Genomic DNA, 25,431 nt, shown 5'->3' on the forward strand with positions numbered 1-25,431 from the left:
ACTGCCAGAGCCTCACACTCAGTGATCTGTCTCAAATGGATGGTTTCAGGCTCTTGGGCTTCAATATGTTAAATCTCCCTAGGTAATTGTAGCAGCACTTCCTTAACTGCTAGCACAATGTCATGCTCATGGTAGGTTCTCATTAAATGCTAGCTAAACTTGGTTATCAGTGTGCTGTGAATCAAATCAGGGCCATTACTTTTAAGTCTGTGCCATTTGGAATATATGCTGTTTGTGTCTCTGAGCATTTTGACAGAGCTTCAAGCCATTTGCAACTGCTCATATTGAGAATTTTGCAGTTTTTCACGGATCAGTTTTATAGGCTTCTATGAGTCATGTTACATTCAGTAAACTTGCCTCAACAAGCTAAAAGAAAATGCCAAAAATTAGCACTCCCACTGTTCAGGAGAGTGTATTTTGTCTTCTATAACTGCCTCAATTCCAGCACTTAGCAGGAGGACATTTAAATCTTTATTGTATTTCTATCTATCAGAAAAAAAAAAAAAGAATTTACAAGTTTGACACTAAACAACCACAGAAGGAAGGTTTGAAGTAAGATTACACATTTTATACTGAAGTCTAATGTAGCTATCAATAAATGCAGCCTGACACTTAGGACAAAATCTATCCAGCTTCCCCTGTGGCTTTGGGGAGAATGTAACATATTCATTAAAGAATGTCCCACAGAATTTTCAAATGTCAAAATACAATATAATTATGCTGAGAAAATCCTTTAAGTTTAGTAATGGAAATTTCATAATACTGCTGAGAGAGAAAATTGCCAATTGGTAATTATGCCTCTTTCTCCACAGGTATCACTCATTACAGAAACTAGAATAACATCATGATAAGGAGAGTCCTAAACAAGAAAGCAGGGAAAACACATATACATGTATCAGATGACCTACATTATAAACAAGAAATAGTTTGTTCTCTATTGCTATAATTTTTGTTTGTATATAAATCTATTTTCATACATTTTATATATAGTTATATACAAATCTATTTATATATAAACAATATAAGAAAGGCAGAAAGGCTGCTGATTTAAACTTTATTTACTGAAGAAAATGTATTTTAGATAGCTTCTCATTAATACCCAGCAGCAGCCCCATTCGGGTTTGCTTGCTTTGTTGTAGGAAATCCAAGTTCAGCCTCCTGGCGGTTCACCAATGATGAACTCACCACATACCACAATCTGAACTTTTCTTCTCTTTCTCCAAAATCCTCTTGCTATGTTCACTCAAATTTCTGTTCCAAAACAAGAGAACTTTCTGATATCTTTTAAAACCTTTTAAAATTCTCTCTTCACTTCCTAGCCTTAAGAATCAACTGGGAATCATTTTTAAATTCTTCCTTTTCAATGCCTGGGCCATAGCCAAGACCAATTAAATCACAATTTCTAGAGATTTGTCATAGACATCAGTGGGTTTTGAAACTCCCCAGGTGATACCATTGTACAACAATTTTGAGAACCAATTGTCTATTGGTTCTTTAATATATTAGTTATTTGCTTGTACTTTCAAAATCCTTCCTTCTTTTTGACAGATGACTGACAAAACTCCAATCCTTGATCAACACTAGGAAAAAAGGCACACAACCAAGAGGCAGGTTCAATTTGTATTCCTGACTACAAACATCAAATGAGCTCACATTACCTGATCATCCTACTATCGTTCTCTAGTATTTCCACTCCTGAAGATGTCTATTTCATACCATCTATTCTTTTTTCAAACATCTCTTATATCTTCCTCCTTTTGCTCTCAAATGATAACCTCACTGAGAATATAAAAGTTATCAAACATGAACTTTTTCATAGTCACAATACCCCACTTACAACCAACCTGCACTTATATTCAGTTTTATCTTTTTTTCTGGGGAGAAGAGGGCCTCTATATAAACATTTATCTTCCCACTTGTGCTTTGGAACTGCAGTTCTCCTTCAGGCAGCCCCTTTCCCTTCTCCATTGATCTTGTTCTCACCGTGGAATCATCCCCTTTGAATAGGCCTTTTCTGAACACAAACATGTCCTTATATTTCATAAGAAAACAAACCTCTCTTGATCCCCATATCACTCCAACTGCTATCTTATTTATCTGCTGCCTTTATTAGATAAACACCTCAAAAGAGCTGTTTGCAAAAGCATTACTTGACTTTTACTTTTAAACCCACTCCATTCTGGCTGTCATGCTCACCACCCTCTCAAATCATTCTTGTCTAGTTCACCACTGGCAACTTATTTGTCCTCATTTCATTCAACTGCTTAGCATCATTCAACATGGATGGCCATCTCCTTTTTCAAATACTGTGTTTTGGTTTTCATGATGTTAAACTCTCAGGATAGTTCTTTTTTCCCTATCATTCCATCTCAGTCTGCTTTTATGCCTTCACTTTGCTGAGATATCAGCATTGCTCTGGGATCTACCCTGGACTTTCTGTTCTTCCTGGTTCATGGTTCTCAATTCCAGGAGCTGACCTCACTAGTATCATGGCTCTAGCAAAATTCACATCTTGAGAAATACCAATTTTATTTATCCAGCTTTGGTATCTTCTCTGAGTTCAAACTGTCTGCCACCTCCATTGAGTATTTCAAAGAAACATTAAGATAATATGCCTAAAACTAAACTCCTCAATTTCACTTCTAACCTGACTCTATCTTATTTGTCTCATACAAAGTGGTATTAACATGTAATAGCAGCTTAAGCCAAAAACCTGAAGCCATTCTTTGATTCCTCTCTTTGTCTTACGGCCAAAGACTATTCGCAAGACTTGTTGAATAAGTCTACCTCCAAAATTATATCTTGAGTCTTTCTGTCTCTATCTCCATCGCTATCACTGTCATTCTTTTGACTACTTTGACAACCTCCTGAGTGGTATCCCTGCTTTAATTCTTGCCTCACTCAATCCTTAAAAAGCAACAAAGGTTATATTTGCCAAACAGGTTGCACCCTCATATGACTCCCTTTAAAATGCATCTGAATTTGTAATGCAATGTCCACGTCTTTACCAAGACCTATAATGACCTTTTTGATCTAACTCCTGCCTGCCTTTCCTATTTCTTGAGTACTAAGTTACAGTGACACTAGTCTCCTTTCATTTCCTTGAATTCCCCGAGCTTTTTCCCACCTCTGGGTCTTTGAACATTCTGTAACCTCTCCTTATGAGAGAGTGTTTTTCTGTGCTCTTTACAAAGTATGTTTCAAATATTTAAAGATCTCGCTTACAACCATCTTTTTTTTTTTTTTTTTTTTTTTGAGAAGGAGTCTTGCTCCATCTCAAAAAAATGCAGTGGCATGATCTCAGATCATGGAAACCTCCACCTCCCAGGTTCAAGGGATTCTTCTGCCTCAACCTCCTGAGTAGCTGGGACTACAGGTGCATGCCATCATGCCCGGCTAATTTTTGTATTTTTAGTAGAGATGAGGTTTCATCATGTTGGCCAGGCTGGTCGTGAACTTCTGATTTCAAGTGATCTACCCGACTTGGCCTCCCAAAATTGTATTCTCAATTTTAATAATGTTTTTGTTTTGTGTGGCTTATCATTTGCAGCTTTTTTTTTTTTTTTTGCTGTTTTTAAGTTTGCTGCCCCTAACAGAAATTAAGCTTCCTGAGTAAAGATATTTTATGTATCCTGATCATTTTGCATCTCAAGCAGTTAGTACAGCATCTGAAACAATTCCTAGTACAGAATATGTACTTAATACCTATCTGAGTTAATGAATGGTGAGTAAAAGCAAGCATTCCAAAAGTTGCCAAATGCTTTAAGGACTGGTCTCAAAAAGTTGACTTAAAAGGGGAAAAAAGACTTTAGAAACATTGTGTGTCTACGTCTGTGTTAGTACATAAACATGTGTGTGTATGCATGTGAGTAAATGTGAAGACATATACAAGTATGTATGGTTGTGTATATATACATACATATATGGAGATAGAACATTTATACACAGATAATGAGCTATCTAGGAGGAACTGTTTACTATGAAAAATGCCATAAACATTCCAGCTACCACCTCCCATATATGTACTCACATTTCAAAGCTATTACAAAAATACTGAAGTAATTGCATGTGACCAATATTAGAAAGGAGCTACACTTAACGTGTTACCTCAATTCACTAGTGGCATAACTGTTTTATGGAACATTTATAATTATATGAGAAAAATTTAATTTTTCCCAAATGTCCAAATTACATTTGAAAACAAATTTTTTAATGTTTTGAGGATAGTTATTACTGACATTAGTACTAAGAAGGGTAAACAATAGGGGAATTTAAAAAAAAACTAATTTAAATGTAGGACATTAGGAATTAAATTTTACTTTGGTTTTGCCAATAAGATAAAAAATGTTATAGGACATGTAAACTGTGAAATAATGCCATTTAAAAGTATTTCTCTTATAGCAGTAATACATAGGAATATGTAAAGGCCAATTTTTTTTTTTTAATCTTGTTGTTCTGCCATTTGCATGACATGGTAGTCTGCCAGTGAGTAGGAGGAAATGTGGCAGGGGGACAGAGATGCTCATGCCCTTGCCATTTAGGAGCATGACCTGTGAGTTGCACATACAGCACTACCATTAACATCCTACTGGCCATAACCGCTGGTCTCATGACCTCATCAGGCTTCAAGAGAACCTGGAGAATGTGCTTGTTATTTTGGCTATCCATGTGCCCAGTTAAAATTTGAAGGAAAAGTGTTAATGGAGAATAGTAGCAGTCATGACCACAGCTATGAGAGGGCAGATGGAGTATCTGTCACATAAACCACATTAGCAAACATTTAACTGAAAAACTGTTTCCAACATTCAATTCTAGTAAAGAAAATAATTGTCACTTTCCTTTGCTTATTTTATTATATTGATTTTTTTTTTTTTTAATTTCAAGATGGAGTTTTGCTGTTGTTGCCCAGGCTGGAGTGTAACAGTGTAAGTTCAACTCACTGCAACCTCCACTTCCTAGGTTCAAGCGATTCTCCTGCCTCAGCCTCCCCAGTAGCTAGAATTACAGGTGCCCGCCACCACACCCAGCTAATTTTGTGTATTTTTAATAGAGATGGGATTTAACTTGCTAGGCTGGTCTTGAACTACTGACCTCAGGTAATTCAACCACCTCAGCCTCCCAAAGTGCTGGGATTACAGGTGTGAGCCACCATGCCCAGTCTGCTTACTTATTTTTATAAAGCCAAAGACAATATTAATTTTCAGATTAAAATATACTGAGTCACTCAGTGTTTCTTTTACAGTGATAACTTCTAATTAACCTAAGAAATAGAATGTTAAATTAGAAAAAAAACTCTTAAAAGCATACAACTGACATATTTTACAGAAATGTATGCGACTAATAATTTGTACCATTTGTTCAAAGTTTGCTGATTGCCAACACAGATTCAGAACTCATAACTGAACTAATGGGTCCCAGAATATGATTGTTGTACTAAAATTACAGATGTTCTTTCCATAAGTATGAGTGAGATACTATGAATCTCCAAGCACAAAAGATATTCCCAAACCTTAATAGGCAAAAAATGAAGGCTGATGGATTTCACACAAAGTTGCATAAAGTTACCACATGTGTTTTCAAAAAGTGTATGACCTTTATGACTTAACTCTTGCCTACTTTTTACTTCCTATGTATCAGGAAACAAAAAGGAGATTGGTGTAATTGTAACTTAGTACTCAAGAACTAGGAGGCAGAGATATCTGATTGGACAGGTAGGCAAGAATTGGATCATAAAGAATATTATATGCCTTCATAACGGGTGGGTATTGCATTATAAGGTCATTGATCATGTTGACATAGTACGCCTTTAAAAGTCTGAAGTGAGAATTGGAATACCACTAGTTCTTAATTCTCTTAATTCAGTTAGAATAAAAGAAGTTATGGGTTTCTAAGAGCCTAAAAAAACCATAAAGAAAATTGTATTTATAAACGAGTCTATATTTGCTGGAAAATAGAAAGTAACTCCATTTTTATTTTACCAAGTGCCCTTTATAAAAGATAAATATAAGATGATTGCTTTTAATGGTAGGAATTAGGCATTTAAAGTCAAGACAGTATACACTCAGGATCTAAATTCTTCTTTAACAGGAAAAGCAACACATTACTCTAAAACAAACAAAAAATGGAAGAAAAAAGGAGGTAAATTAAAGGTAGAAGGATGGGAAAAGAGACAGAATTCTAGGAGTCTGACTTTCTATGTGATTTCCTATAGTGTTATCTGAACACACAGCTCCTCATATACCTTTTTACTTATTTCTTCCTTTTATTACTTTTCTCCATTGAAGAGAAAAAAGAATAGACATAAAAATAATGAGTTTGATTTAAATAAATTAATGAACAAGGAAACAAAAAAAGCAATGGGTTCAGTTGATTCCAGATTTCTTCTGATATCTCAACTTCTGTGTTAACATCTGATGTCATGGGGAATATGCTTTATGATGACAACAAGAGTTTTCAGTTATCTGGAGCACTGAGCTATATTACAGTAGTGAAATGTTGCTGGTTTTGTTGATTTAACTCTGCTAGTTCAGTATTTTTTTAAATGAGAAATGTGAATCATTTATGTTTTGAGGTATGCCTGGGGAGTTATACAAAATGCATTAAAATTTCAAACCGAGTGAAGTTGTACTCATTTAAAAAGTGCTCTTCTATAACACTACCATCCCCATGAGGAAGAAGAAAATGACAACTGAGAAAGTAAAGCTTCTGTTCCAAGAATAATTCTTGCTTTACTTCAAAGGTATTCTGAACAAATGGAACATTAACATGATAATACTGAAAGTGATTCAGGTCACTCTACATTTGAATCTTCATGTATACATTATGAAACTAAAGAAGCCAAACCAGAATGGAAAACAAAACAACTTTTTTAAAAAACAATACTGACAGTAAGCTATCAATAAAAAAGACTGCAGTACCCATAAAGAAACCTAAAAGTTATTTTTTAAAAAAATTTCATAAAGTTATCAGATAAAAGACTTGATTACTTGAGAACCGATATGGTTAGGCCTTGTGTCTCCACTCAAATCTCATCTTGAACTGTAATTCCTATAATCCCCACATGTCAAGGGAGAGACCAGGTGAAGGTAACAGAATCATGGGATAGTCTCCCCCACGCTGTTCTTGTGATGGTGAGTTCTCACAAGGTCTGAGGGTTTTATAAGGGGTTCTTCCCCTTCGCTTGGCACGTTTCTTTCCTGCTGCCTTGTAAAGGCACCTTGCTTCCCCTTCACCGTCTGCCTTGATTTTAAGTTTCCTGGGGCCTCCCCAGCTGTTAAACCTCTTTTCTTCGTAAATTACCCAGTGTCAGGCAGTTCTTTATAGCAGTATAAAAATGGAGTAATATAAGAATAAAGAAAATATGTGGATCTAGCTGTCCAGTATAACTTTCTCCCTATTGTTGCCCAATGTAGATATAAAGTTATAAAGATCTTTCTGAGAAGTCAGAAAATGTTTCACGAAATGCTGCTTGTGACTCAATGACAACATTCTTATGCAGGTTATTTTTTAAATTCACACTTAAAAAGCAATTAGGCATTACTTCATTTTCAAATTTATAATTAATTTTAAAATTTTGTTTAGTTACCTTGCCTGCCACTTTAAATCAACAAGATTTAATGTTCTTAATGCTTATATTTTAATTTATGCTTTACTTGATATTTTTAAAATGTCCATTCATGTTTATAGATTTAAAATGAATTAAATACTTGGTTTATTCTCTTGTTTTTTATAATTCTACGCAGCACTTCATAAGAAAATCCTTTAATTCCATTATTTTTGTATTATATGGAATTAAGATTGCAGTATTAGGGCTGGTGTTTTTTTCCTAGTATGATCACTGGACATAGCAGGCAATTTGCCTCCACAACCCAGCATATTCATAGCAACATTCCTGAGGTTACATGATAAGACCATATGACTAATCCCTCTGTCTCAGCTGACTGAATTAGAAAAGGATAGCATTCCATGAAAACCAGATAAGCAGCAGAAAGCTGGGCAAAATACATTCACTGAGGTCATCCTACACATAAAGTTGATTCTTTAATATTTATTTTTAAACATGAAACATAGTCAATGAATATTAAAAAGTAGCAAAGATATATTAATATAGATTCTAAAAAATCACATTTTATTTTTTAAACCAGTCTTTTAGTTATATTACAAATAGAGAAAAAATAAACCATAACGTGATATAATCATTGATACTAGTTCTTTCTAACTGAAGAGTTCACAATATTTTAAAGTGACTGAAAATCATCTTTTTCTTAAACTTGCCAATCAGAATTGCATGTAAATTGTTTTCTTTAGGCCCAGGGTTTTTTATTATTATTATTATTATTACTTATTCAAAGTATAATCATCTTAACTGGTTGTAATCTCAAATTATCACACAATTGCTTCCAGCCTACTCTTACTTAGACTTTTACCGATCTCATACATAACTTTCTTGTGCCTTCCTTTTCCAAGTTGGTCTGGCTAAAGTATCTCCCATATTCTACCAATAATCTCCAAAACAAGTTTCCCACATATTTACATAGCATTCTCTGCTCACCTCTATCACTGAACCTAGTGTATGCATTAGTATAAAGATATTTGTCTATTACTTGCCTATATTTTGGATTTTAAGGCCTTGAAGGCAAGAATTATTTTTCAGCTCTGAATATTTATCACTTAGTAATATCTTGTATATAGTAGATACATATAAATGTATTAAGCTTGAAGAAATTTTATCAACTGTGTTAAAACACATTTTAGAGTGTGTTAGGAATATATTAAATTTATAGTTTAAATTAATATATACCTCAAATTCACTAACTTTTCAATTTGCCTTAAGTCAATGTGCCTTCTCTCTCTCTCTCTGTCTGTCTGTCTCTCTCTCTCTCTCTCTCTCTCTCTCTCTCTCTGTGTTTGTGTGTGTGTGTGTGTGTGTGTGTGTGTGTGTGTGTGTGTATGTAGAAATTCTATGCACAGGTACCATAAAAACAGTAAATTTCATTGGAGGCTCTATCTGATGCATACCTACACACACAAAGGAAATACAGTCAATTCATAATAAATGTTAACTGATCAATATGATATTGGCTTATACCAAAAATCAAAAGAAACTGAGGCAACTCTCAGATTTCCTCATACATGAAAGCTAAGGCTGTTTTAGCAACAATATTCAGTAGACATCATTATGACTAAAAAACTAAAAAGGTAAATTGGTGAGACTTACTGAAAAAATGGCTTAATTTATTACATAATATAAATTAGTAAAATAACATTATTTTTAACGTCATTACATTTACTGATGTTTTAAAGTAGAAATGAAATAAAGAATCTTTTATTTTAAACAATGTACTATCAGACAAGATTCTAAAAAACACTCTTAAATAGTATTAGAACATCAGCATTCAGGTATCATATAGTTAATGGAAAAACTGATAATATTAAAAAATAGTAGTAGTAAATTTAAATAGTTAACTAGAAGCTATATGCCTGCCAATTCTGTGTTTAAGTATAAACGTATAAGTTTAAGTGTCTAAATATAAAACAATTAAGTCATTGTACCCTCAAAACAATCTTATGTAAGTAGGCACCCACTTTATCTTTGAGCCAATGAAGGCACAGATGATGCATCTTACCCAGGTCACACAGCTAAAAAGGGAAAACCACAGATTCCAACCCAGAAGTATTCTTAACAACCATACTCTGCCTTTCCTCTAAAAAATTTTCATAAACTATATATTTGTGTTTAATGAATCTGGATACTGATCTAAGAATAATTTTCATTCTAATTTTCTCAAATTGGAAATGAGAAGAAGAAAGGCAATTGACCAGCTGCCAACAATTTCTGGTCATGCAAACTGAGGCACGTATCTGTATGTCTCCAAGTTGAAGTTTTAGCAAAACAGACTTGGAATGTCTACCTAGCATACCTTTTTACTCCTTTAACTTTTGGCCCCAGGTTTTTTTTGAACTATTATCTAGTATAAAAAAATGAAAAAGAAATCGAATGTTCAGTTAGATAATAGATATGAACTGTTCTAGAAAGTATAAAGTGCTATGTCCATGTTAATTACTTTTATTAGTAATTATCTTTCTATGATTAGTGATATAAAAATACAAAAATAATTTAGCCATTGCTGATCTCTCTTCTATATTCCATTATTTCACATGAGTATAGAAGAACAAGAAATACAAATATATTTATTCATAAAACCAATCAAAATAACCTAGCAAATCAGAAATGCTTAGTAAATATTTCACAGCTATAACCAGAGTGAAAGAATTTGTTTTAATTCAAAATTAGAATATGTAATACAAAAACAAAAGAAAACAAATCAGCCAAACTGGTATTATGAAAAAAACCACATTCATCTTAATGATTTTTGATAAACAGAACATATATCTGAATGCCTGAAAAATAAATTTACATAAATGTGTTTTTATAAAAATATGCATTATGCAAATGGATAGTTGTTTTATTTCTTTTAAATCACTCTTTGTGTCCTGGAGGGAAATAAAATATAAAATTCCAGGAAGTTAACAAGTTTAGAATTGCCTAAACATGAGTAAACGATCAAGTTGCTTCTTAGTTTTGAAAAAAATTCTTAAATTGCTTTTTAAATATTAATTTCTTACATGCCATTTGAAAAAAATACCTTGCTTATAACGAAAACTGGTGATTACAGCTAATGAACTAATGCTAAAACAGTATTACAAGGCAATACTCCATACACACACACACACACACACGTACACATATACACACATACAAATGCATACACATGCAGAGTCATGTGATGGAGGATAATGTTTCAGTCAACAGCGGATCACATATATTGCGTGTGAGAGAGAGAGAGAGAGAGTGTGTGTGTGTGTGTGTGTGTGTGTGTGTGTGATATCCTTTTAAGAAAACTGTAAGGGCCTTGGGATGTGCTAGATTGCTAATTCCCAGATATATAAAATAGTAAATAAAACACAAATAACCACTGTTTCCACTGGATATTAAATTTATTAAGAAAGCTGTGTATTTAATAGTTTTCCAAGTTTAATTTTGTTAAATACCATGAAAGGTAAGTAGATACTGCATAAGTATGTATTGTAGGGAAAATTAACCTAGTTTGAGGCTTTAGGTAAGACTTCCCTCAGGAAATGACACTTGAAAATAAAGGATTTGGTCAGGTATGGGAGGGAGTGTTTGAGTGGCATGATTCCAGGCAGGGGATCAGCAAAAGGCACAGAGTGCTGAACAGAAGGAGATTGGTGCATTCAGTGAATCGAAGGATGGCTTGCTTAGCTGCAGCAGTGCTATCAAGGGGTAGACCCATGAGAGAGATTTTGTGAGGCTCACAGGTCAGCTGGAGAGCTTAAGGGTCATGGAAAGTTTTTTAAGCAGGACTGTGACCATGATCAGAAATGGAAAAACAATATTTAAAATCATGACAGCTCATGAGGAAATATTAAATTTCACAAAATAACACCAGTAATCAGAAATTATAGATCCATTAGAAGATTACTGATTTCAATGTCGGTAGAGAAACACTGTATTTAGGTAAGATACTAAGAAAAAATATTGAAGTTGCTGTATCGGACTTTAAATATTAGAAGGTATTTGTTTTAAGGACAAAATGTTAAAACTACAAAAAATTTCTGTCTTATACCAAAGAATAATCCCAAAATCATATTTGATGTAATAAATAAGGTCAATTTACAGACATAGAGAGATAGATGGTAGAAATAACTATATTTGTTTATTACTATTGAAAGTTCCATGAGAAGTGTGTCTAAAACTGAATAGACGCTCAGTCTACCTTTGCTCGAATAGATGCAGTTAAAGTGATATTAATATAAATATTTCTGAAAGTTTATGAAGTTCCTGGAGATTCATCAACGTCCTACCTCTGCAGAACATGCTTTACCCTAGGTAAGACACTACCCAAAAATCAATAGGTCACATTATAAAATATCATTAAGGCTTTCTTCATCAAAAAGTTATCAATTTTACATTAGCCTTGACCATTAAGTCTCTGTCAGATAACTTGGTTTTACTCTGATGCTTGGAGGCTCTGCTGTGTACCACAGGCCAGATTTGATATCTTCAACAAAGGACAGCAGCAGGAAACAGGAATCTATTAGGCACTTCCTGATAACTCTAGGTTGTGGTAGAGGCATCTGAGTTGATGTCACTGATACAACTTCCAGACTAGAGTGATAGACTGAGTCAGGATTTCCATATTTTCATAGGCAGTGGGCTAAGAGGATTAATGACATAAGACTGTCTGCGTGAATTAGATGTCCATTTTATTTTGGTTCTTTGAAAAATGGTTTTAGTTTACACATATATAAAGAATTCTTTCTATCGATTATAGTAATTTTGGACTTTTGTAAATTCAATAAAGCATTTAAAATATCTCATGAGGCCCTCAGATTACTTACTTCACATAGTGACATAGTTATTTACATAGGTTCACAGATTCTACTTATTCATCAAGATATAGTTAAACAAACTGTTTGTATAACCAAGGCCTTACTGAGGTGGCCATACTGGAGAACGATGCATATTAAGCCAGATAGAACCATTGTTTTTAAGGAACTAAGGCTGACTTTACTTATGGAATCAATCTTTGCAAAGTCCACCCAGGAAACTCGACCTGATACCTGGCTGAAATGGTGCAGTCTCACAAGTCAGGCAGTTCATTTCCTGCCAGGCTAGGTATGTTAACAAATTTATGTGATATTGAGAATAGAGGATATACCCAAAGGTACAGGTAGTGCAGGTGAAATCTGTATATGCTTTCTTGGGGTTGGCTTCCTTACCTCCAGTTAGTAAATAATAAAGACTTTTTAAAAGTTCAATCTGAGATATCTTACAAAAATTTCCAAGTAGAAAGAATTAACTCAAAGATCTAGGGCTTTTTTAAAAATTAGAGATAGGGTCTTGCTTTGTCACTCTAGCTGGAATGCAGTGGCATGATCATAGTTTACTATAACCTCAAACTCCTGGGCTTAAACAATCCCTCTGCCTCAGCCTCCTGATTAGCTAGGACTACAGGCAGGTACTACCACACCCAGCTCATTTTTTTTCTTTTCTTTTTTGGTAGAGATGGAATCTTTCCATGTTGTCCAGGCTGGCTCCCACCTTAGCCTCTCAAAGCACTGGGATCACAAGGGTGAGGCGCCACCTGGCCTGAGTCTTTTATTATAGTAAAATAAATCAGCCTTTTGTATGTATTCCCCAGTCTTTGTGACTTTCCCTAGCATAAAAGCCATTAAAATTTCCTAAAACTGGAAGTTTTCAGTGTCTGTTGTTCACCAAATAGAACAGTCGATTTTTATAGCTTATCATTCCTTTCAGACAAAAATGACCTTTCAGTATTCAAATTTTTCTATTTCAACAAATAATTATTTTGTACATCACAACTTCTCTGATTAAAAGTTTACACATTTATAACACAAGTATACTAGTATGAAATTATCTCAAAGAAGACCCATACTACTAGCTTACTATGTTATAATATGATAATTATATTTTTCTTAGATTTAATGCACAAATACTATAATAATAAAATAAGCTCAGAATAATTAAATTCAGAATAATAATTATGGATGTTAAAAATAGATAAGCCCACTTGACAGCAATATTCAACTAAATATCAGCTTTTAGACTATACTTCTGTATCACATATTAATATAACAATAATCTTATAGTAATTTAATTTTTGCAATTTAAGCATGACATATTAAACAATTGTATAATTTTATATTCTAAATCTGAAAAGCCAACTCAAAATATTCTACATGATTTATGTCATTATAAATTAACATTAGACACAAATTGGATATGTGTTTACCTCACACTTACCCATGAAATTGAGATAGCCTTCTCCACCAAGCCCATGAGTAATAAGTCGAATCATTTTATGAAGCTGTATTCCACGATCAATAACTGGAGTAAAAGGAGTCAGGACACTCATGTTTGTATACATTTCAGCATCCATCAACCAAAATGCCAGAGTCTTATCCCCAACCAATGCCTACAGAAATAAAATTAATGGAGATAAATGGAAAAAACAGTGCTACACAGGTGCGATTTACAATAGAACAACACATGGTTGCACATGACAGGAAACACAGTAGAAGAGATGTGTAGATTAGTATTAATTTCAGGTATTTTCCACTGGTGACTTTCTAAGCTGAAAGTAAGCTGGTAACATATGTTAGAAATCAATACATTTGTTTTCAGAACTAATTTTTATTTTTAAAAGTCGTTGGTGAAAAATTCATAATAAGGTACCTGCAAGTTTGTTACAGCTGAGCTGACACTTCACATTTTCTGCAACATTTATTATAATGTGGAGAATATTAAATTAGAATTTTATAATAGTTTGTATATAATTTCATTTGCTTTGAAAAAAGTTTCTGAAAAATCATATATATATATATACACCCACATACATATAAGTAATGTATGTGTATAAATATATTATAATAGTACCTTCCTGCCCTCTGCAGAGAAAATAGTTGCAAACTTTTATTTAAGTGTAAATTTGCTTTCTCAGTGTATTTGCCATTTAATCTAGTTTATTTTACCTGAAAATATAATAATTAATAACTGGGGCAGGTAACTCAGAAATGCCCTGAGTAACAGAAGAGAGACCTCCTAAAAATCTGAATTATTTACAGTTAAAATCATCGAACTAATGAAGTATTCATCACGGACAAAACAGTAACATAGAGTGAAATGTATAATAGAAATTAACCCATAATCTCAGTACTCTATTATAAAATTCTTTTCATTTCCTAGAAAAACTTTTGCTTAAAGTATTTTCTATCTTTAACCTACTTTAATTAAAATGACTTTTCTTTAAAAATTGTTATAAGATTTATATGACTACTTCTTAAACAATTCACATTCTCTGCTTGTTTTTAATTCTTTAATTATATTTTTAGCTATAATTATTTATTTCTATAATGTCTGATTCCATTATAAAATTATTTTAATATCTTTCTATCAGGTTCACAGAAAAAGCTTATTCTCATAACAAGCTGCCCTCCTATAAAATCCTGTTGAGATACTGGTAAAATTAAGTTAATTTTACAAATTTAATTGTTATGAATTTATCTAAAAAGTTTAAAATAACATCCAAGGAAGGCTTCATATAGAATGTGATGTCAGATCCAGGCGATTAGGTCTGAATAGGAACTTCCCAGATAAAGATGCATGGGGGAAAGCACAGGACTGCAAAAAGCTGACCTATTTGGAATGGGTGGGGATTTGAAAGTATTGAAGTACAGGAAGGTTGGAGAGTTGGGCAGAGAATGAAGCTGAAAACTTTAGCTTGGGCCAAATTATGAGTCATTTTGAATTACAGGTTTCAACCAATAGATCTCGGTTGACAAGATGAGCTTTCCTCTTTGGAAAATATCTCAGTGTGTATTCGAGAAGACAAAGGCTGTTAGAAACAGGGGTCAGAGTGATCAATTAGCAGGAGATTTCAGTGATTGAGGGGAAAAAATGAAGAATGCTTGTCAAAAGCATAAAAGAATATTCCTAGAAGGAAACCTAAGATGGAAACTAAAATAACCCTGGATCAGTACCAATGTTCTTCATTACGACAAGGGAAAGAAAACATATAATACTTGCAACCGCAATGCATAATCTATTATAGTTTGGCAGGGCAAACATTCTACTGCATTTTGAAACTGGAGTTTCTACATCTACAAATTTAACATTTTTTGTAATATCAGTATTTTTCCTGTAAAGATATATATTTACACACACACACACATACACACACACACTATACTAAGTATAGAAGTTTATATTTCGATAAACTTATATTTAAATATTAAGGGGAGTGAAAAAGGAAGAAAGAGAGAGAAAGAGAAATGAATTTATACACATATTCATTTACCTGATCATGGCTCTCTGCATAAGCAATGCACTTTTCAAGGTAACGCCTGTTTGTCAGAGTGTGTACTATATTGCCCATATTCCAATCTTCATCTTTAAACTCTTTAAGTAGCTAGACACAAGATAGAAAAATTAGCTTCTGAGTAAACCATTACTTTTTAAATTTTAAATCCCAATATGAAGGTATGCATTATTTCAGTGCCAAATATCTGATACACAGATATTAACCCACCCATATAGCAAAGTTATCACTGTTTAAACTTTTACTGCAATCACAGCTTTTATACAGAATGTCCAAGTGACAGTGGGGTAGAGAGTGTGTGTGTGTGTGTGTGTGTGTGTGTGTGTGTGTGTAGTATGTACTTGCTTTTGTGCAGACAGTTTAATCATTACATTTTAGGATCTTCGCAGCTTTTTTCTGTAATAACTGCTACCTCTTGATAGATGCCCATGGTAATGTGCTATTGCACAGTATGTCTTTCTATAACTTGCACATGGTAGAGGTACACTTGTTATATATTTTTTGTTTACATGAAGAAAAATTTGTAAAAAGTGTTTTATTTTTAAAAAATGAAAAAACAACAATTATTTCAAATTTTAAAGCTAATTAACAACAAATAATTACCCTCTTAACAGAGCACACATTTTGTGTCTGCATTTCAATCTCCATTCAGTCTTCAGTCTGGCTCTGTCCCTCTGACACTATACATTCATGCAACTGAACTTGCCGAGGTTAGCTTGTAGTCCCAGCTTAAGTTAGTAATTGCTCTTTCTTAAGTAAATATTTGCTATACATATTGACAATGCTGATCCTATCTCTTCCCCATGAACTTCTTCCTTTATTAGTCTATGACTGAAACTCTTATTTTATATTGTTTTGATTTTTCCCATCACTCCTGACGTACTGTGAATTATCTTCCTGTTTGTCCTATAAAGGCTGATGTTCCTCAGGATTATGTCCTCAATTTAGCCTCCCTCTTTAATAACACGCTCTCATACAACTCTGAGAACATAAGCAGTTCTCATAATGGCAGTATGAATTGTCAGGCAGAAGAGCAACCATCCATAGATGGGCACAGTCTAATCCACGATTACCTTTCTAAAAAGCAGGCATGAGTGTTGAAATAAGAGAGAGATTTGAAGATGTAATACTGCTGCTTTGAAGACAGAAGAGGGAGCCATGAGCCAAGGAATACAGGCAGCTTTTAGAAGTGAGAAAAGGCAAGGAAATGGCTTCTCCCTTAGAGTCCCCAAAAGAAATGCAACCCTATCAATACCTTGATTTTAGCCAGTAAAACTAATTTTGTTTTTTGTTAACATATAGAACTGCTGTGAATTTGTGCTGTTTAAGCCACTAAGTTTGTGGTAAATAGACATAGTAACAATAGGAAACTAATACATAGACCTACACAAATGTGCCAGACTTTTGACAAAAGGGCCAAAGCGATTCAATGGAAGGAGGGCAGATGTTTCAACAAATGATGGAGCTGAAAGAATTGAATACACATAGGTAAAAAGAGAAAGATAAAGAAACTTGAACCAATATATTGCACAAACATTAACTCAAAATGGATCATGGACTTAAATATAAAAAAATGAAAACAAGGGAAAAAAATGATAAATTGGCCTTCATCAAAATTTCAAAAAATATTGCTCTGTGAAAGCCAATGTGAAGAATATGAAAGAACAAGCTTCAGACTAGGAGAAAATATCTGATTATGATATATCTGGCGAAGCAGTTGAATCTAAAATATATAAAGAATCTCAAAGCTCCACAGAAAATAAACAATGTAACCAGAACATGGTTAAAAGATATCAACAGATAGTTACCTCACCAAAGAGGACATGAAGGAGGCAAACAGGCACATGCTTGGTATCTAGCCAGCATTATAAACCATTTGAAAAATAATATAAATTAACACCACAATGAGATATGACTACATGCTGTTTATAATAGCTAAAATAAAAAAATAGTGACAACACCAAATGCTGGGGAAGATGTATAGGAGCAAGTCTTTCAGACATCACTAGCAGGAACACAAAATGTGACAGCTACTATGGAAAACAGTTTCGCAATTTCTTAAAAAAATAAACAGGGAATTACTATGTGGTTCAGTAAATGTAGTGTTTGAGCACTTATTTCATAGTTATGAAACTTTTGTTGATAAAAAACTAGTACACACATATAATCAGTAACTTTATTCATAATAGCCATAACCTGGAAACAACCTGGATGTTTTTCAATGGGTGAATGGTTAAACTATGGTACACCTGCCTTGGAATCCTATTGAATGTGCTGTTGAAACATGCAACAAAAATGTTGGGTGTAACAACATTGGATGTTTTCTTGAATAAATCTCAAGAAAATTTTGCTAACTGAAAATGCCAATACGGAAAGTTCACAAACAGTATGAGTTCATTTATATAATATTTTTGAAATGATTAAATTATAGAAATGGAGATCATATTAGTGTTTACAAGGGATTAAGGAGTGATTAGAGCCAGGCAAATAAGTAAGTGTTACTCTGAAGACAACATGAGGGAATCTTGTGGCAATGGACGTATTTTGCACCTTGAGAAAATCAATGTCAGTATCCTGATTAAAATATTGTCCTACAGCTTTGCAGGAAGTTACCACTAAAAAACTGATTGAGTATACCAGATCTCACTGTATTATCTTCCAACTGCATGTGAATCCACAATTATCCAAATATCTCAGAAAGTTTAATTTAAGAACTATATTTATTAAAAAATAGTAGGTGCTCAGTAAATATTTGGAGGAATTAACAAATCAATCAATGAGTTCATTAGACACAAACAACACCTTAACACAAACACTTCAAAAATGATCTAATTTTTAAAAAGAAAGGAGATACAGCAAATTTGGTATACTTTGGTCAAATATTTGTTCAGTAAATGCTTAACCTAAGAATGATATTCCAAACCAATGATTTTGAAATAATACAACTAGAAAATGATAAATAATTTGCTTTTGAACAACAAAACATGAATCAAATCTAGCCTTCTAGTATTCTAAACTAACTCATACTGTATGCATAGATAACATCACAGGCCATACACAATCTGTGTACAGTTGTTACCTGATGTAATAGCTCTTGTGTTTTGTTGACATGTAAGAAGAATGGGAGACATTTGTTGAATTGTTTTTAAATGTATAACTTACGAAAGTAGAGGAAAATCACTGTGTCAAAGGGTTTTGTTATAATATTATTTTAATTCTAGTTTTATTAACTAAGGGTGGACCCAATTTGGTGATACAATAAGAATTTAAAATAATTACATAAAATAGAAAATGATAACTACTTTCAGAGAATTTATAATCTAAAATAGGATGGTCATAGCCTATATTTAGGATAAAACATTTCTTTCTATTTGATAACTATGATTATTATAGTTATCATGTATGATAACTAAGTACAATACACTGCCTAATATATTACCTTCAGCATACAAGGTGCTTAAATGTTTATTACGTTAAATTTCAGTATTTTTTAAGCTGCCATGAATATTCAGAGAGGAAATATCTCACTATGTGCAATTACTGACTGAAAAATAATTCTAGGTTGATGTACATCTTAAAAGATTATTGAATGCGAGCAAAGAATGAGCGAGGCTTTTAGCAGGATGTTAAAAAGTAAGATTTGTCACTTGTGAGAAAAAAAAGTCTACATGAAAAAATTAGAAAGAGTAAGATATGAGCTGATATAGAACCTTATACCAAGATGAGTAACTTGAAGACCACAGCATTTTTTTTAAAAGCAACAAATATAAGGCTACCTTCCCACGTATTAAAGGAGAATACACCTTTGTTTGTATATTTTTAAGTAATAATCTTTAAGAAATACTTGTTTTGGACCTGATAATGCTTAAGGAATTATTATAAATGTAGGAGCAGAAGTTATGTTGGTTGAAGTTTAATGTCACAACTACGCATTGCACAAATTGCCCAGGGGGACAGTAAAAACAGCTAAGAAATGACTGTAGTAACCACTTCCTTAAGAACAGGCTCTATGGTTTTTCTGCACAAAATTAAGCCCTTCTTCAACTGTGGTCTCATGGGACCAGTTCATGTCCATAATAAAGGCTCATCAGAAAGCTACTATTTTTTTGAATACATATCTGACCCCTTATACATATTCAGCCCATGACTGTCAACATGGCTGCTACCGTTATGTTCTATATCAAACCTATGTCTTGACTTTAGTCATTTAGGCAAACATTAAATGAAAAAAATCCAAACTACTTGAACTTTCATTAAATTTAATAAAATTTTATTGATAAATGATGTGCAAAGTACTATGTATAGTTATTCATTCCTAGTGTCTGGCACATGGTAAGGACTTTTAAATGCTGAATAAAAGAATGGATGAATCCAAATTTATTGAGGAAAAACCATACAGTTAAGCAAGTACTGGGAATTAAGGAGTAACTTCTACATTCATGCATGATTTGTAGGCATAAATGAATGCTTTAATGAAGTCTAATGTGTATTAAATATAGAGCACTGAAGTTTCATATAATTGCATTGATAATGCAAAATTCCATTTATACAGCTAATATTATATTAATCATATTTTCCCCTTGCCTGAATAACATAAGTATGAATACTTTAAATTAGAACTTTTAACATTTTCAAAAGCACCTTATTAAAAAGCATAAGAATTGACAGACTAAAGAAAGAATTTAATACTTCAATTATAGTATCTGTAACTAATGATGGTAACTAAGAAATAAAGATAAATGAAGCAACACAGTATGCACAAAAACAAAAAATATTTACACGGACTCTTACCTGAATCCACTTATCTGGAATTGCCATGGCTAGTCGATAGTCGAAACCACCCCCTCCCTGGGAAATTGGAGAGCACAGAGCTGGCATTCCTGATACATCCTAAGACAGAGAACATCCCTTCTTAATGATCAAACTTTTAGGGAATATTCTGACAGTAAAACCCAGGCCAATAAGTGAAAACAATAACAGGGGTATATATTTTGGGGTAACATGATTGCAAAAGTAGGTAAAATTGTGATAGCACATTTCATTTCCCAACAAAACTTTTGCCTACTGTTTTCACTCCAGGCAAACTTTGATCTCATTAAGCTATTTTTTTCTTTTCTTCAGTATCACCTAGAGAACACAAAATAGTAAAACTATTATTGTTAAAACATAGTTTCTTATTTCGAAACTACTGTAAAACATTTTTTATTAGTTTTGTTGCTTTCATCAAGCACAAAAATGCATGTGGCAGAAATCTGCTATATTTGTTCTTTCTGTATATAGCTCTGATAGGGAGTGTATTTTTGTGAACACTGGTTTTTGATAAAATAAAATGTAGAGTTAGTAGATTAAAAGTGAAACGATACAGTTGCTTTTACTATAGTAGCTTACATTTAGTTAGAGATTAGTTAGGGATTATCTTCATTTAGCAAACACAGAAACAGAGGCTTATTAAGGTGAAGGATCTCTCAAGATAGAGAATTTTTTTTTTTTTTTTTTTTTTTTTTTTTTTTTTTTTTTTGAGACAGAGTTTTGCTTTTGTTGCCCAGCTTGGAGTGTAGTGGTGTGATTTTGGCTTAATGCAACCTCCACATCCCAGGTACAAGGAATTCTCCTGCCTGAGCTTCCCTAGTAGCTGGGATTACAGGCGCCCACCACCACTCCCTGCTAATATTTTTTGTATTTTTAGTAGAGATGGGGTTTCACCATGTTGGTCAGGCTGGTCTCAAACTCCTGACCTCAAGTGATCCACCTGTCTCGACCTCCCAAAGCCCTGGGATTACAGGCATTAGCTACCACACGTGGCCAAGATAGAGGATTATTAATGGTAGAGCTAGAATTCAGATAGCAAGTTTTTTGACAGTATCTCCTTTCTACTCTTTTATGCCACCACTAGACAATTAGTATTCTAATAATTAGTCAAACAAATAAAATTAATGTAACAAAATATATTACTAAGACAATGATAAGAAAATTTGAGCTATGTGCTATCAGTTCTAATTCCACAATATCTTTCAAGTAAGTCACTTTCCGTCGCTCCGTTACCACAGCCACAATCTTATTTAACCTTCATTACTGCTGGCCTAGACCATATCCAAATGGCAGTCCCCATTTCCACGTTCTCTTTATACTAACTGCTGCCAAATTCATGTCTTATGAGAGACTCTGCTCCTATTACTGCCCTTCAATAGATTTCAATAGCCAACAATGGAAAATTCAAATTCCTTAGCTCAGGATTCAATTCAACAATTACATATCAAGCATTCCCTACAAGATTTGCTATCCAATTAGCTGCTTCCCTACTCCCTGTTATTATTTAAGAATCATGAAGGCACGGGTTTACAGTAGTTGGTCACTGATATACCCCAAGAATCTAGAAGAGTTAAATAACACTTGGCACAAGGAGGTTATTCAGTAAATATTCAGTGAGTAAATGAGTGAGGTGCTCTAAAGGATTAAAAAATAAGACATAATATCTGACTTTCTCAGATTCATAAACTAGGACCTAAATACACATAAACATATTTATGGTTTATAAAGCAGAAAAAAGATGATCAGCAGAAAAGAAGCCATTTCAATAGTTCTGTTTATCAAAATGTAAGTCGCATTTTTACAAACAGGATTGGATGAATATGTATTAAATATCAGGCACCATATTAGGAACTAGAATTATAGACACAATGCCTTGTAAAAGAGTTTCAAAAGACCAAACTGTTAAGAATGACTGGTGATGGGCTGGTATTAAAGATCAAGATAAATTTTCTCAAGACAATATTAAGGCATGCTCTATATCCAGTCTCAGCATTGTATTAAGAAATAGAATCTGCTAAGAAAAACATATGGTCATCATGAAACCCAATCATCCCATAGAGAGATTTTCTAGATAAACATAGAAATCAACCCTTTTGAAAAGCTTGAAACCTATATTTATCCCTCAGGCTTCTCAAAAAAAGTATCAAAGAACTGAAACTCACCAAATCATGGCATGCAATGAGATGCCATACCAGTCATTCCTCATGATTGCTTCCTTACCTTTCTCTAGTTCTGTTTTCTTACACATTGTTACATTTATTTCCTACGATATAAATGCCTAATTTTATTTGATCAGAGAGATGGATTTGAGACTGCTTAAAGCCTTCTTCAGCAATAATCATTGTTTCAGTGATTGGCTTTCTATGCAGCAAGCAGTGGGACCTAGACAGAAGCCCTGATGTTTAGGTCCCGACTCTTAAATCTGATTCCTAGAAAGCTGCCTCTTTGATGCATATGAGTTATTTGCAGCCCTCTTTTGAAAGTAGAAAGTTAGTGACAATTCTTTTAAAATTTTTAAGGAATAAAAAAGCTAAATCATAAAGGTCACCAAAATAAACATACTCTAAATATAAAACAGTTGATGCCTAGTCATATGGCATATGAAAATGATTCTGTGTTTGAGATGAAATTAAAATAGTTCTAATTTTTTATGATCCAAAGAGCACTTATAATCATTCCAGAGGGGAAAAAATGCCTCAATCAAAAATGTTTTGATATAGAAAATATAATAATGTAAAATGGTAGATATATTTGAGCAAAATAAGGTTTCAATTTTTATAACTGTCTTTATAAATAAATTCATATTTCTACTAAAGGAATTTATATAAAATTACATTGCTTATTCGTTCAAATACATTCCTTTTCTTAAAAAAAAAAGTTCATGGGGATAATTCTACATTTTTAAGAGACTCCCATTAGACAGAAAAGTGAAGTATTGAAATTGAAGTAGTTTTCAATTTAAGTAGAATAAATTGAAGGCACATCTTGTTTTTTATAAAATCTAAAACCAAGCAATATAAAGTAGGCTAAAGTCTCGAAGTTTCATTGGTAGAAACACTGATAATCAGACCAAAGCTCCCTAGATGATGAAACTACTTTACTTGAAATGAATGGAAAGATCAATGTAACAATTTTAAGTTTCATATATTAAATCATTGCTTCTTTTTCTTCAGTACCCACTTTTGATTTGTGCTTTCATTAATTGTTTGTAGTAATTTGTCATTTGTAATATCTCTGCTTCAGATCGCCATAAATATCATTGACAAAATAATTATTTTTTTGATGTTTGACAAATAAAATTCAAATATACAGAAGACAAAAGTTTAAAATACACTCTGATGTTAGAGATATTCAACACAAAAAGTATTATCGCAAGTACTAGCAAGATGTGCTATGATCAAATGTAGATAGGAAGTGACTATGAAATATTACTGGGTTTCTAAATTGTATCATAGGATGTTGTTTATTTTTTAATTGTACATAAGAACAAGTTTCAGGAATTTAGGGCTACTGCTCTATTTCCAGAAAATACTTAGAAAGTAAAATGCCTGAATGGAATAAAACTATTCTCTATCCAAGCAATGAAATCGTAACATTTATAAAATTGGAGATTTTTGATTTTGAGAAAGGATGGATATAAAAACAGTCTATATAAAAAAACAAATACTACAGGAAGGAAACTTACTATTGCATTTCATGCCAACAAACTAAACACCAACAATGCAAAAATACACCTTAATTCTGACTCTTTATAACAATAGTCTATTTTTATATGCCAACCACTATACTTTACACAGAAAAGGTTTAACACGCTAAATTCAATTTTAATAATAATTCCTAGTTAGAGAACTCAGAAAACCAGAGGGATTTTAGCACTAAATCTAAATTAGCATAAGCATTTAACAAACTTCTTAATTTATCACATTTATCACCAAGAGGGGAATTGTCAATTATGCATATACGGAATTATATCATTACAGTGCAGCTTTGGGACAGTTAATCATGAACCTTCAAGAATCATGAATAACTAGTGAACACTTGGCAATCTGAGAGCAATAACATAAACAAGAAAGGTAACCACATCAGAAAAAGAAAAGCTTCAGAGAAGCTTGCAGGCAGTGATCCATGCCATCTCCAATTATTGAGCCACAAAAGAAAAAAATAATAATAAATGGACAGAAACACATTAATATTCAATTCTTTTCTCTGCTGAAGGTCTCATGGTAGAAGGGCCTGTCTACTGATTAGGACATTTAACATTCTAACCACTGTCATTTTCTTTTTAACAATAGAATGGTGACAAGTAATTAGTATACATTACCTCTTAATAGGGAAACAGTGAATTCTAAATAATGTGCCACCCATACAAGATAGCTGCACTATACTCAGGGTAGAATTTCATTTACACAATTATTGACAACATTAGATTGATTAATCAAATATGTACGCTGACAAAATTCTCTCTGTTAAAGGGGGTCAGAAGGTAAGACTTCACTATGGCTTTACCTCAGCAATTGTTATAGAATCTGGATACAATGTGTGAGTCAAATGATTTGCCAACATGAGGTAAGTCAAGGCATCTTCATCTACTTGTAGTCCGAAGTATTCACTGTAATCACCTGAAAAACCTTGACCTTAGAAAAAGAAAATCAATATGGATTATGTTAATAAGCAAGACTTAACTCTGCACAAATACATC

The 25,431-nt window shown here is 33.1% G+C and overlaps 1 protein-coding gene across 1 annotated transcript in view; it reads right to left on the reverse strand.

Moving 5' to 3' along the window:
* Nucleotides 1-25,431, reverse strand: part of GBE1 (1,4-alpha-glucan branching enzyme 1) — a 271,204-nt gene that overhangs the window by 80,173 nt on the left and 165,600 nt on the right. The window contains exons 9-12 of the mRNA XM_074389149.1: nt 25,239-25,366; nt 20,715-20,813; nt 15,903-16,013; nt 13,850-14,021 (exon numbers count right to left, since the gene is read on the reverse strand). Of these exons, the coding sequence (XP_074245250.1) occupies nt 13,850-14,021; nt 15,903-16,013; nt 20,715-20,813; nt 25,239-25,366 (510 nt within the window). The remainder of the gene's footprint in view (nt 1-13,849; nt 14,022-15,902; nt 16,014-20,714; nt 20,814-25,238; nt 25,367-25,431) is intronic.

This window comes from Saimiri boliviensis, chromosome 18 (assembly GCF_048565385.1).
Source record: "Saimiri boliviensis isolate mSaiBol1 chromosome 18, mSaiBol1.pri, whole genome shotgun sequence".
Lineage (NCBI taxonomy): Eukaryota > Metazoa > Chordata > Mammalia > Primates > Cebidae > Saimiri > Saimiri boliviensis.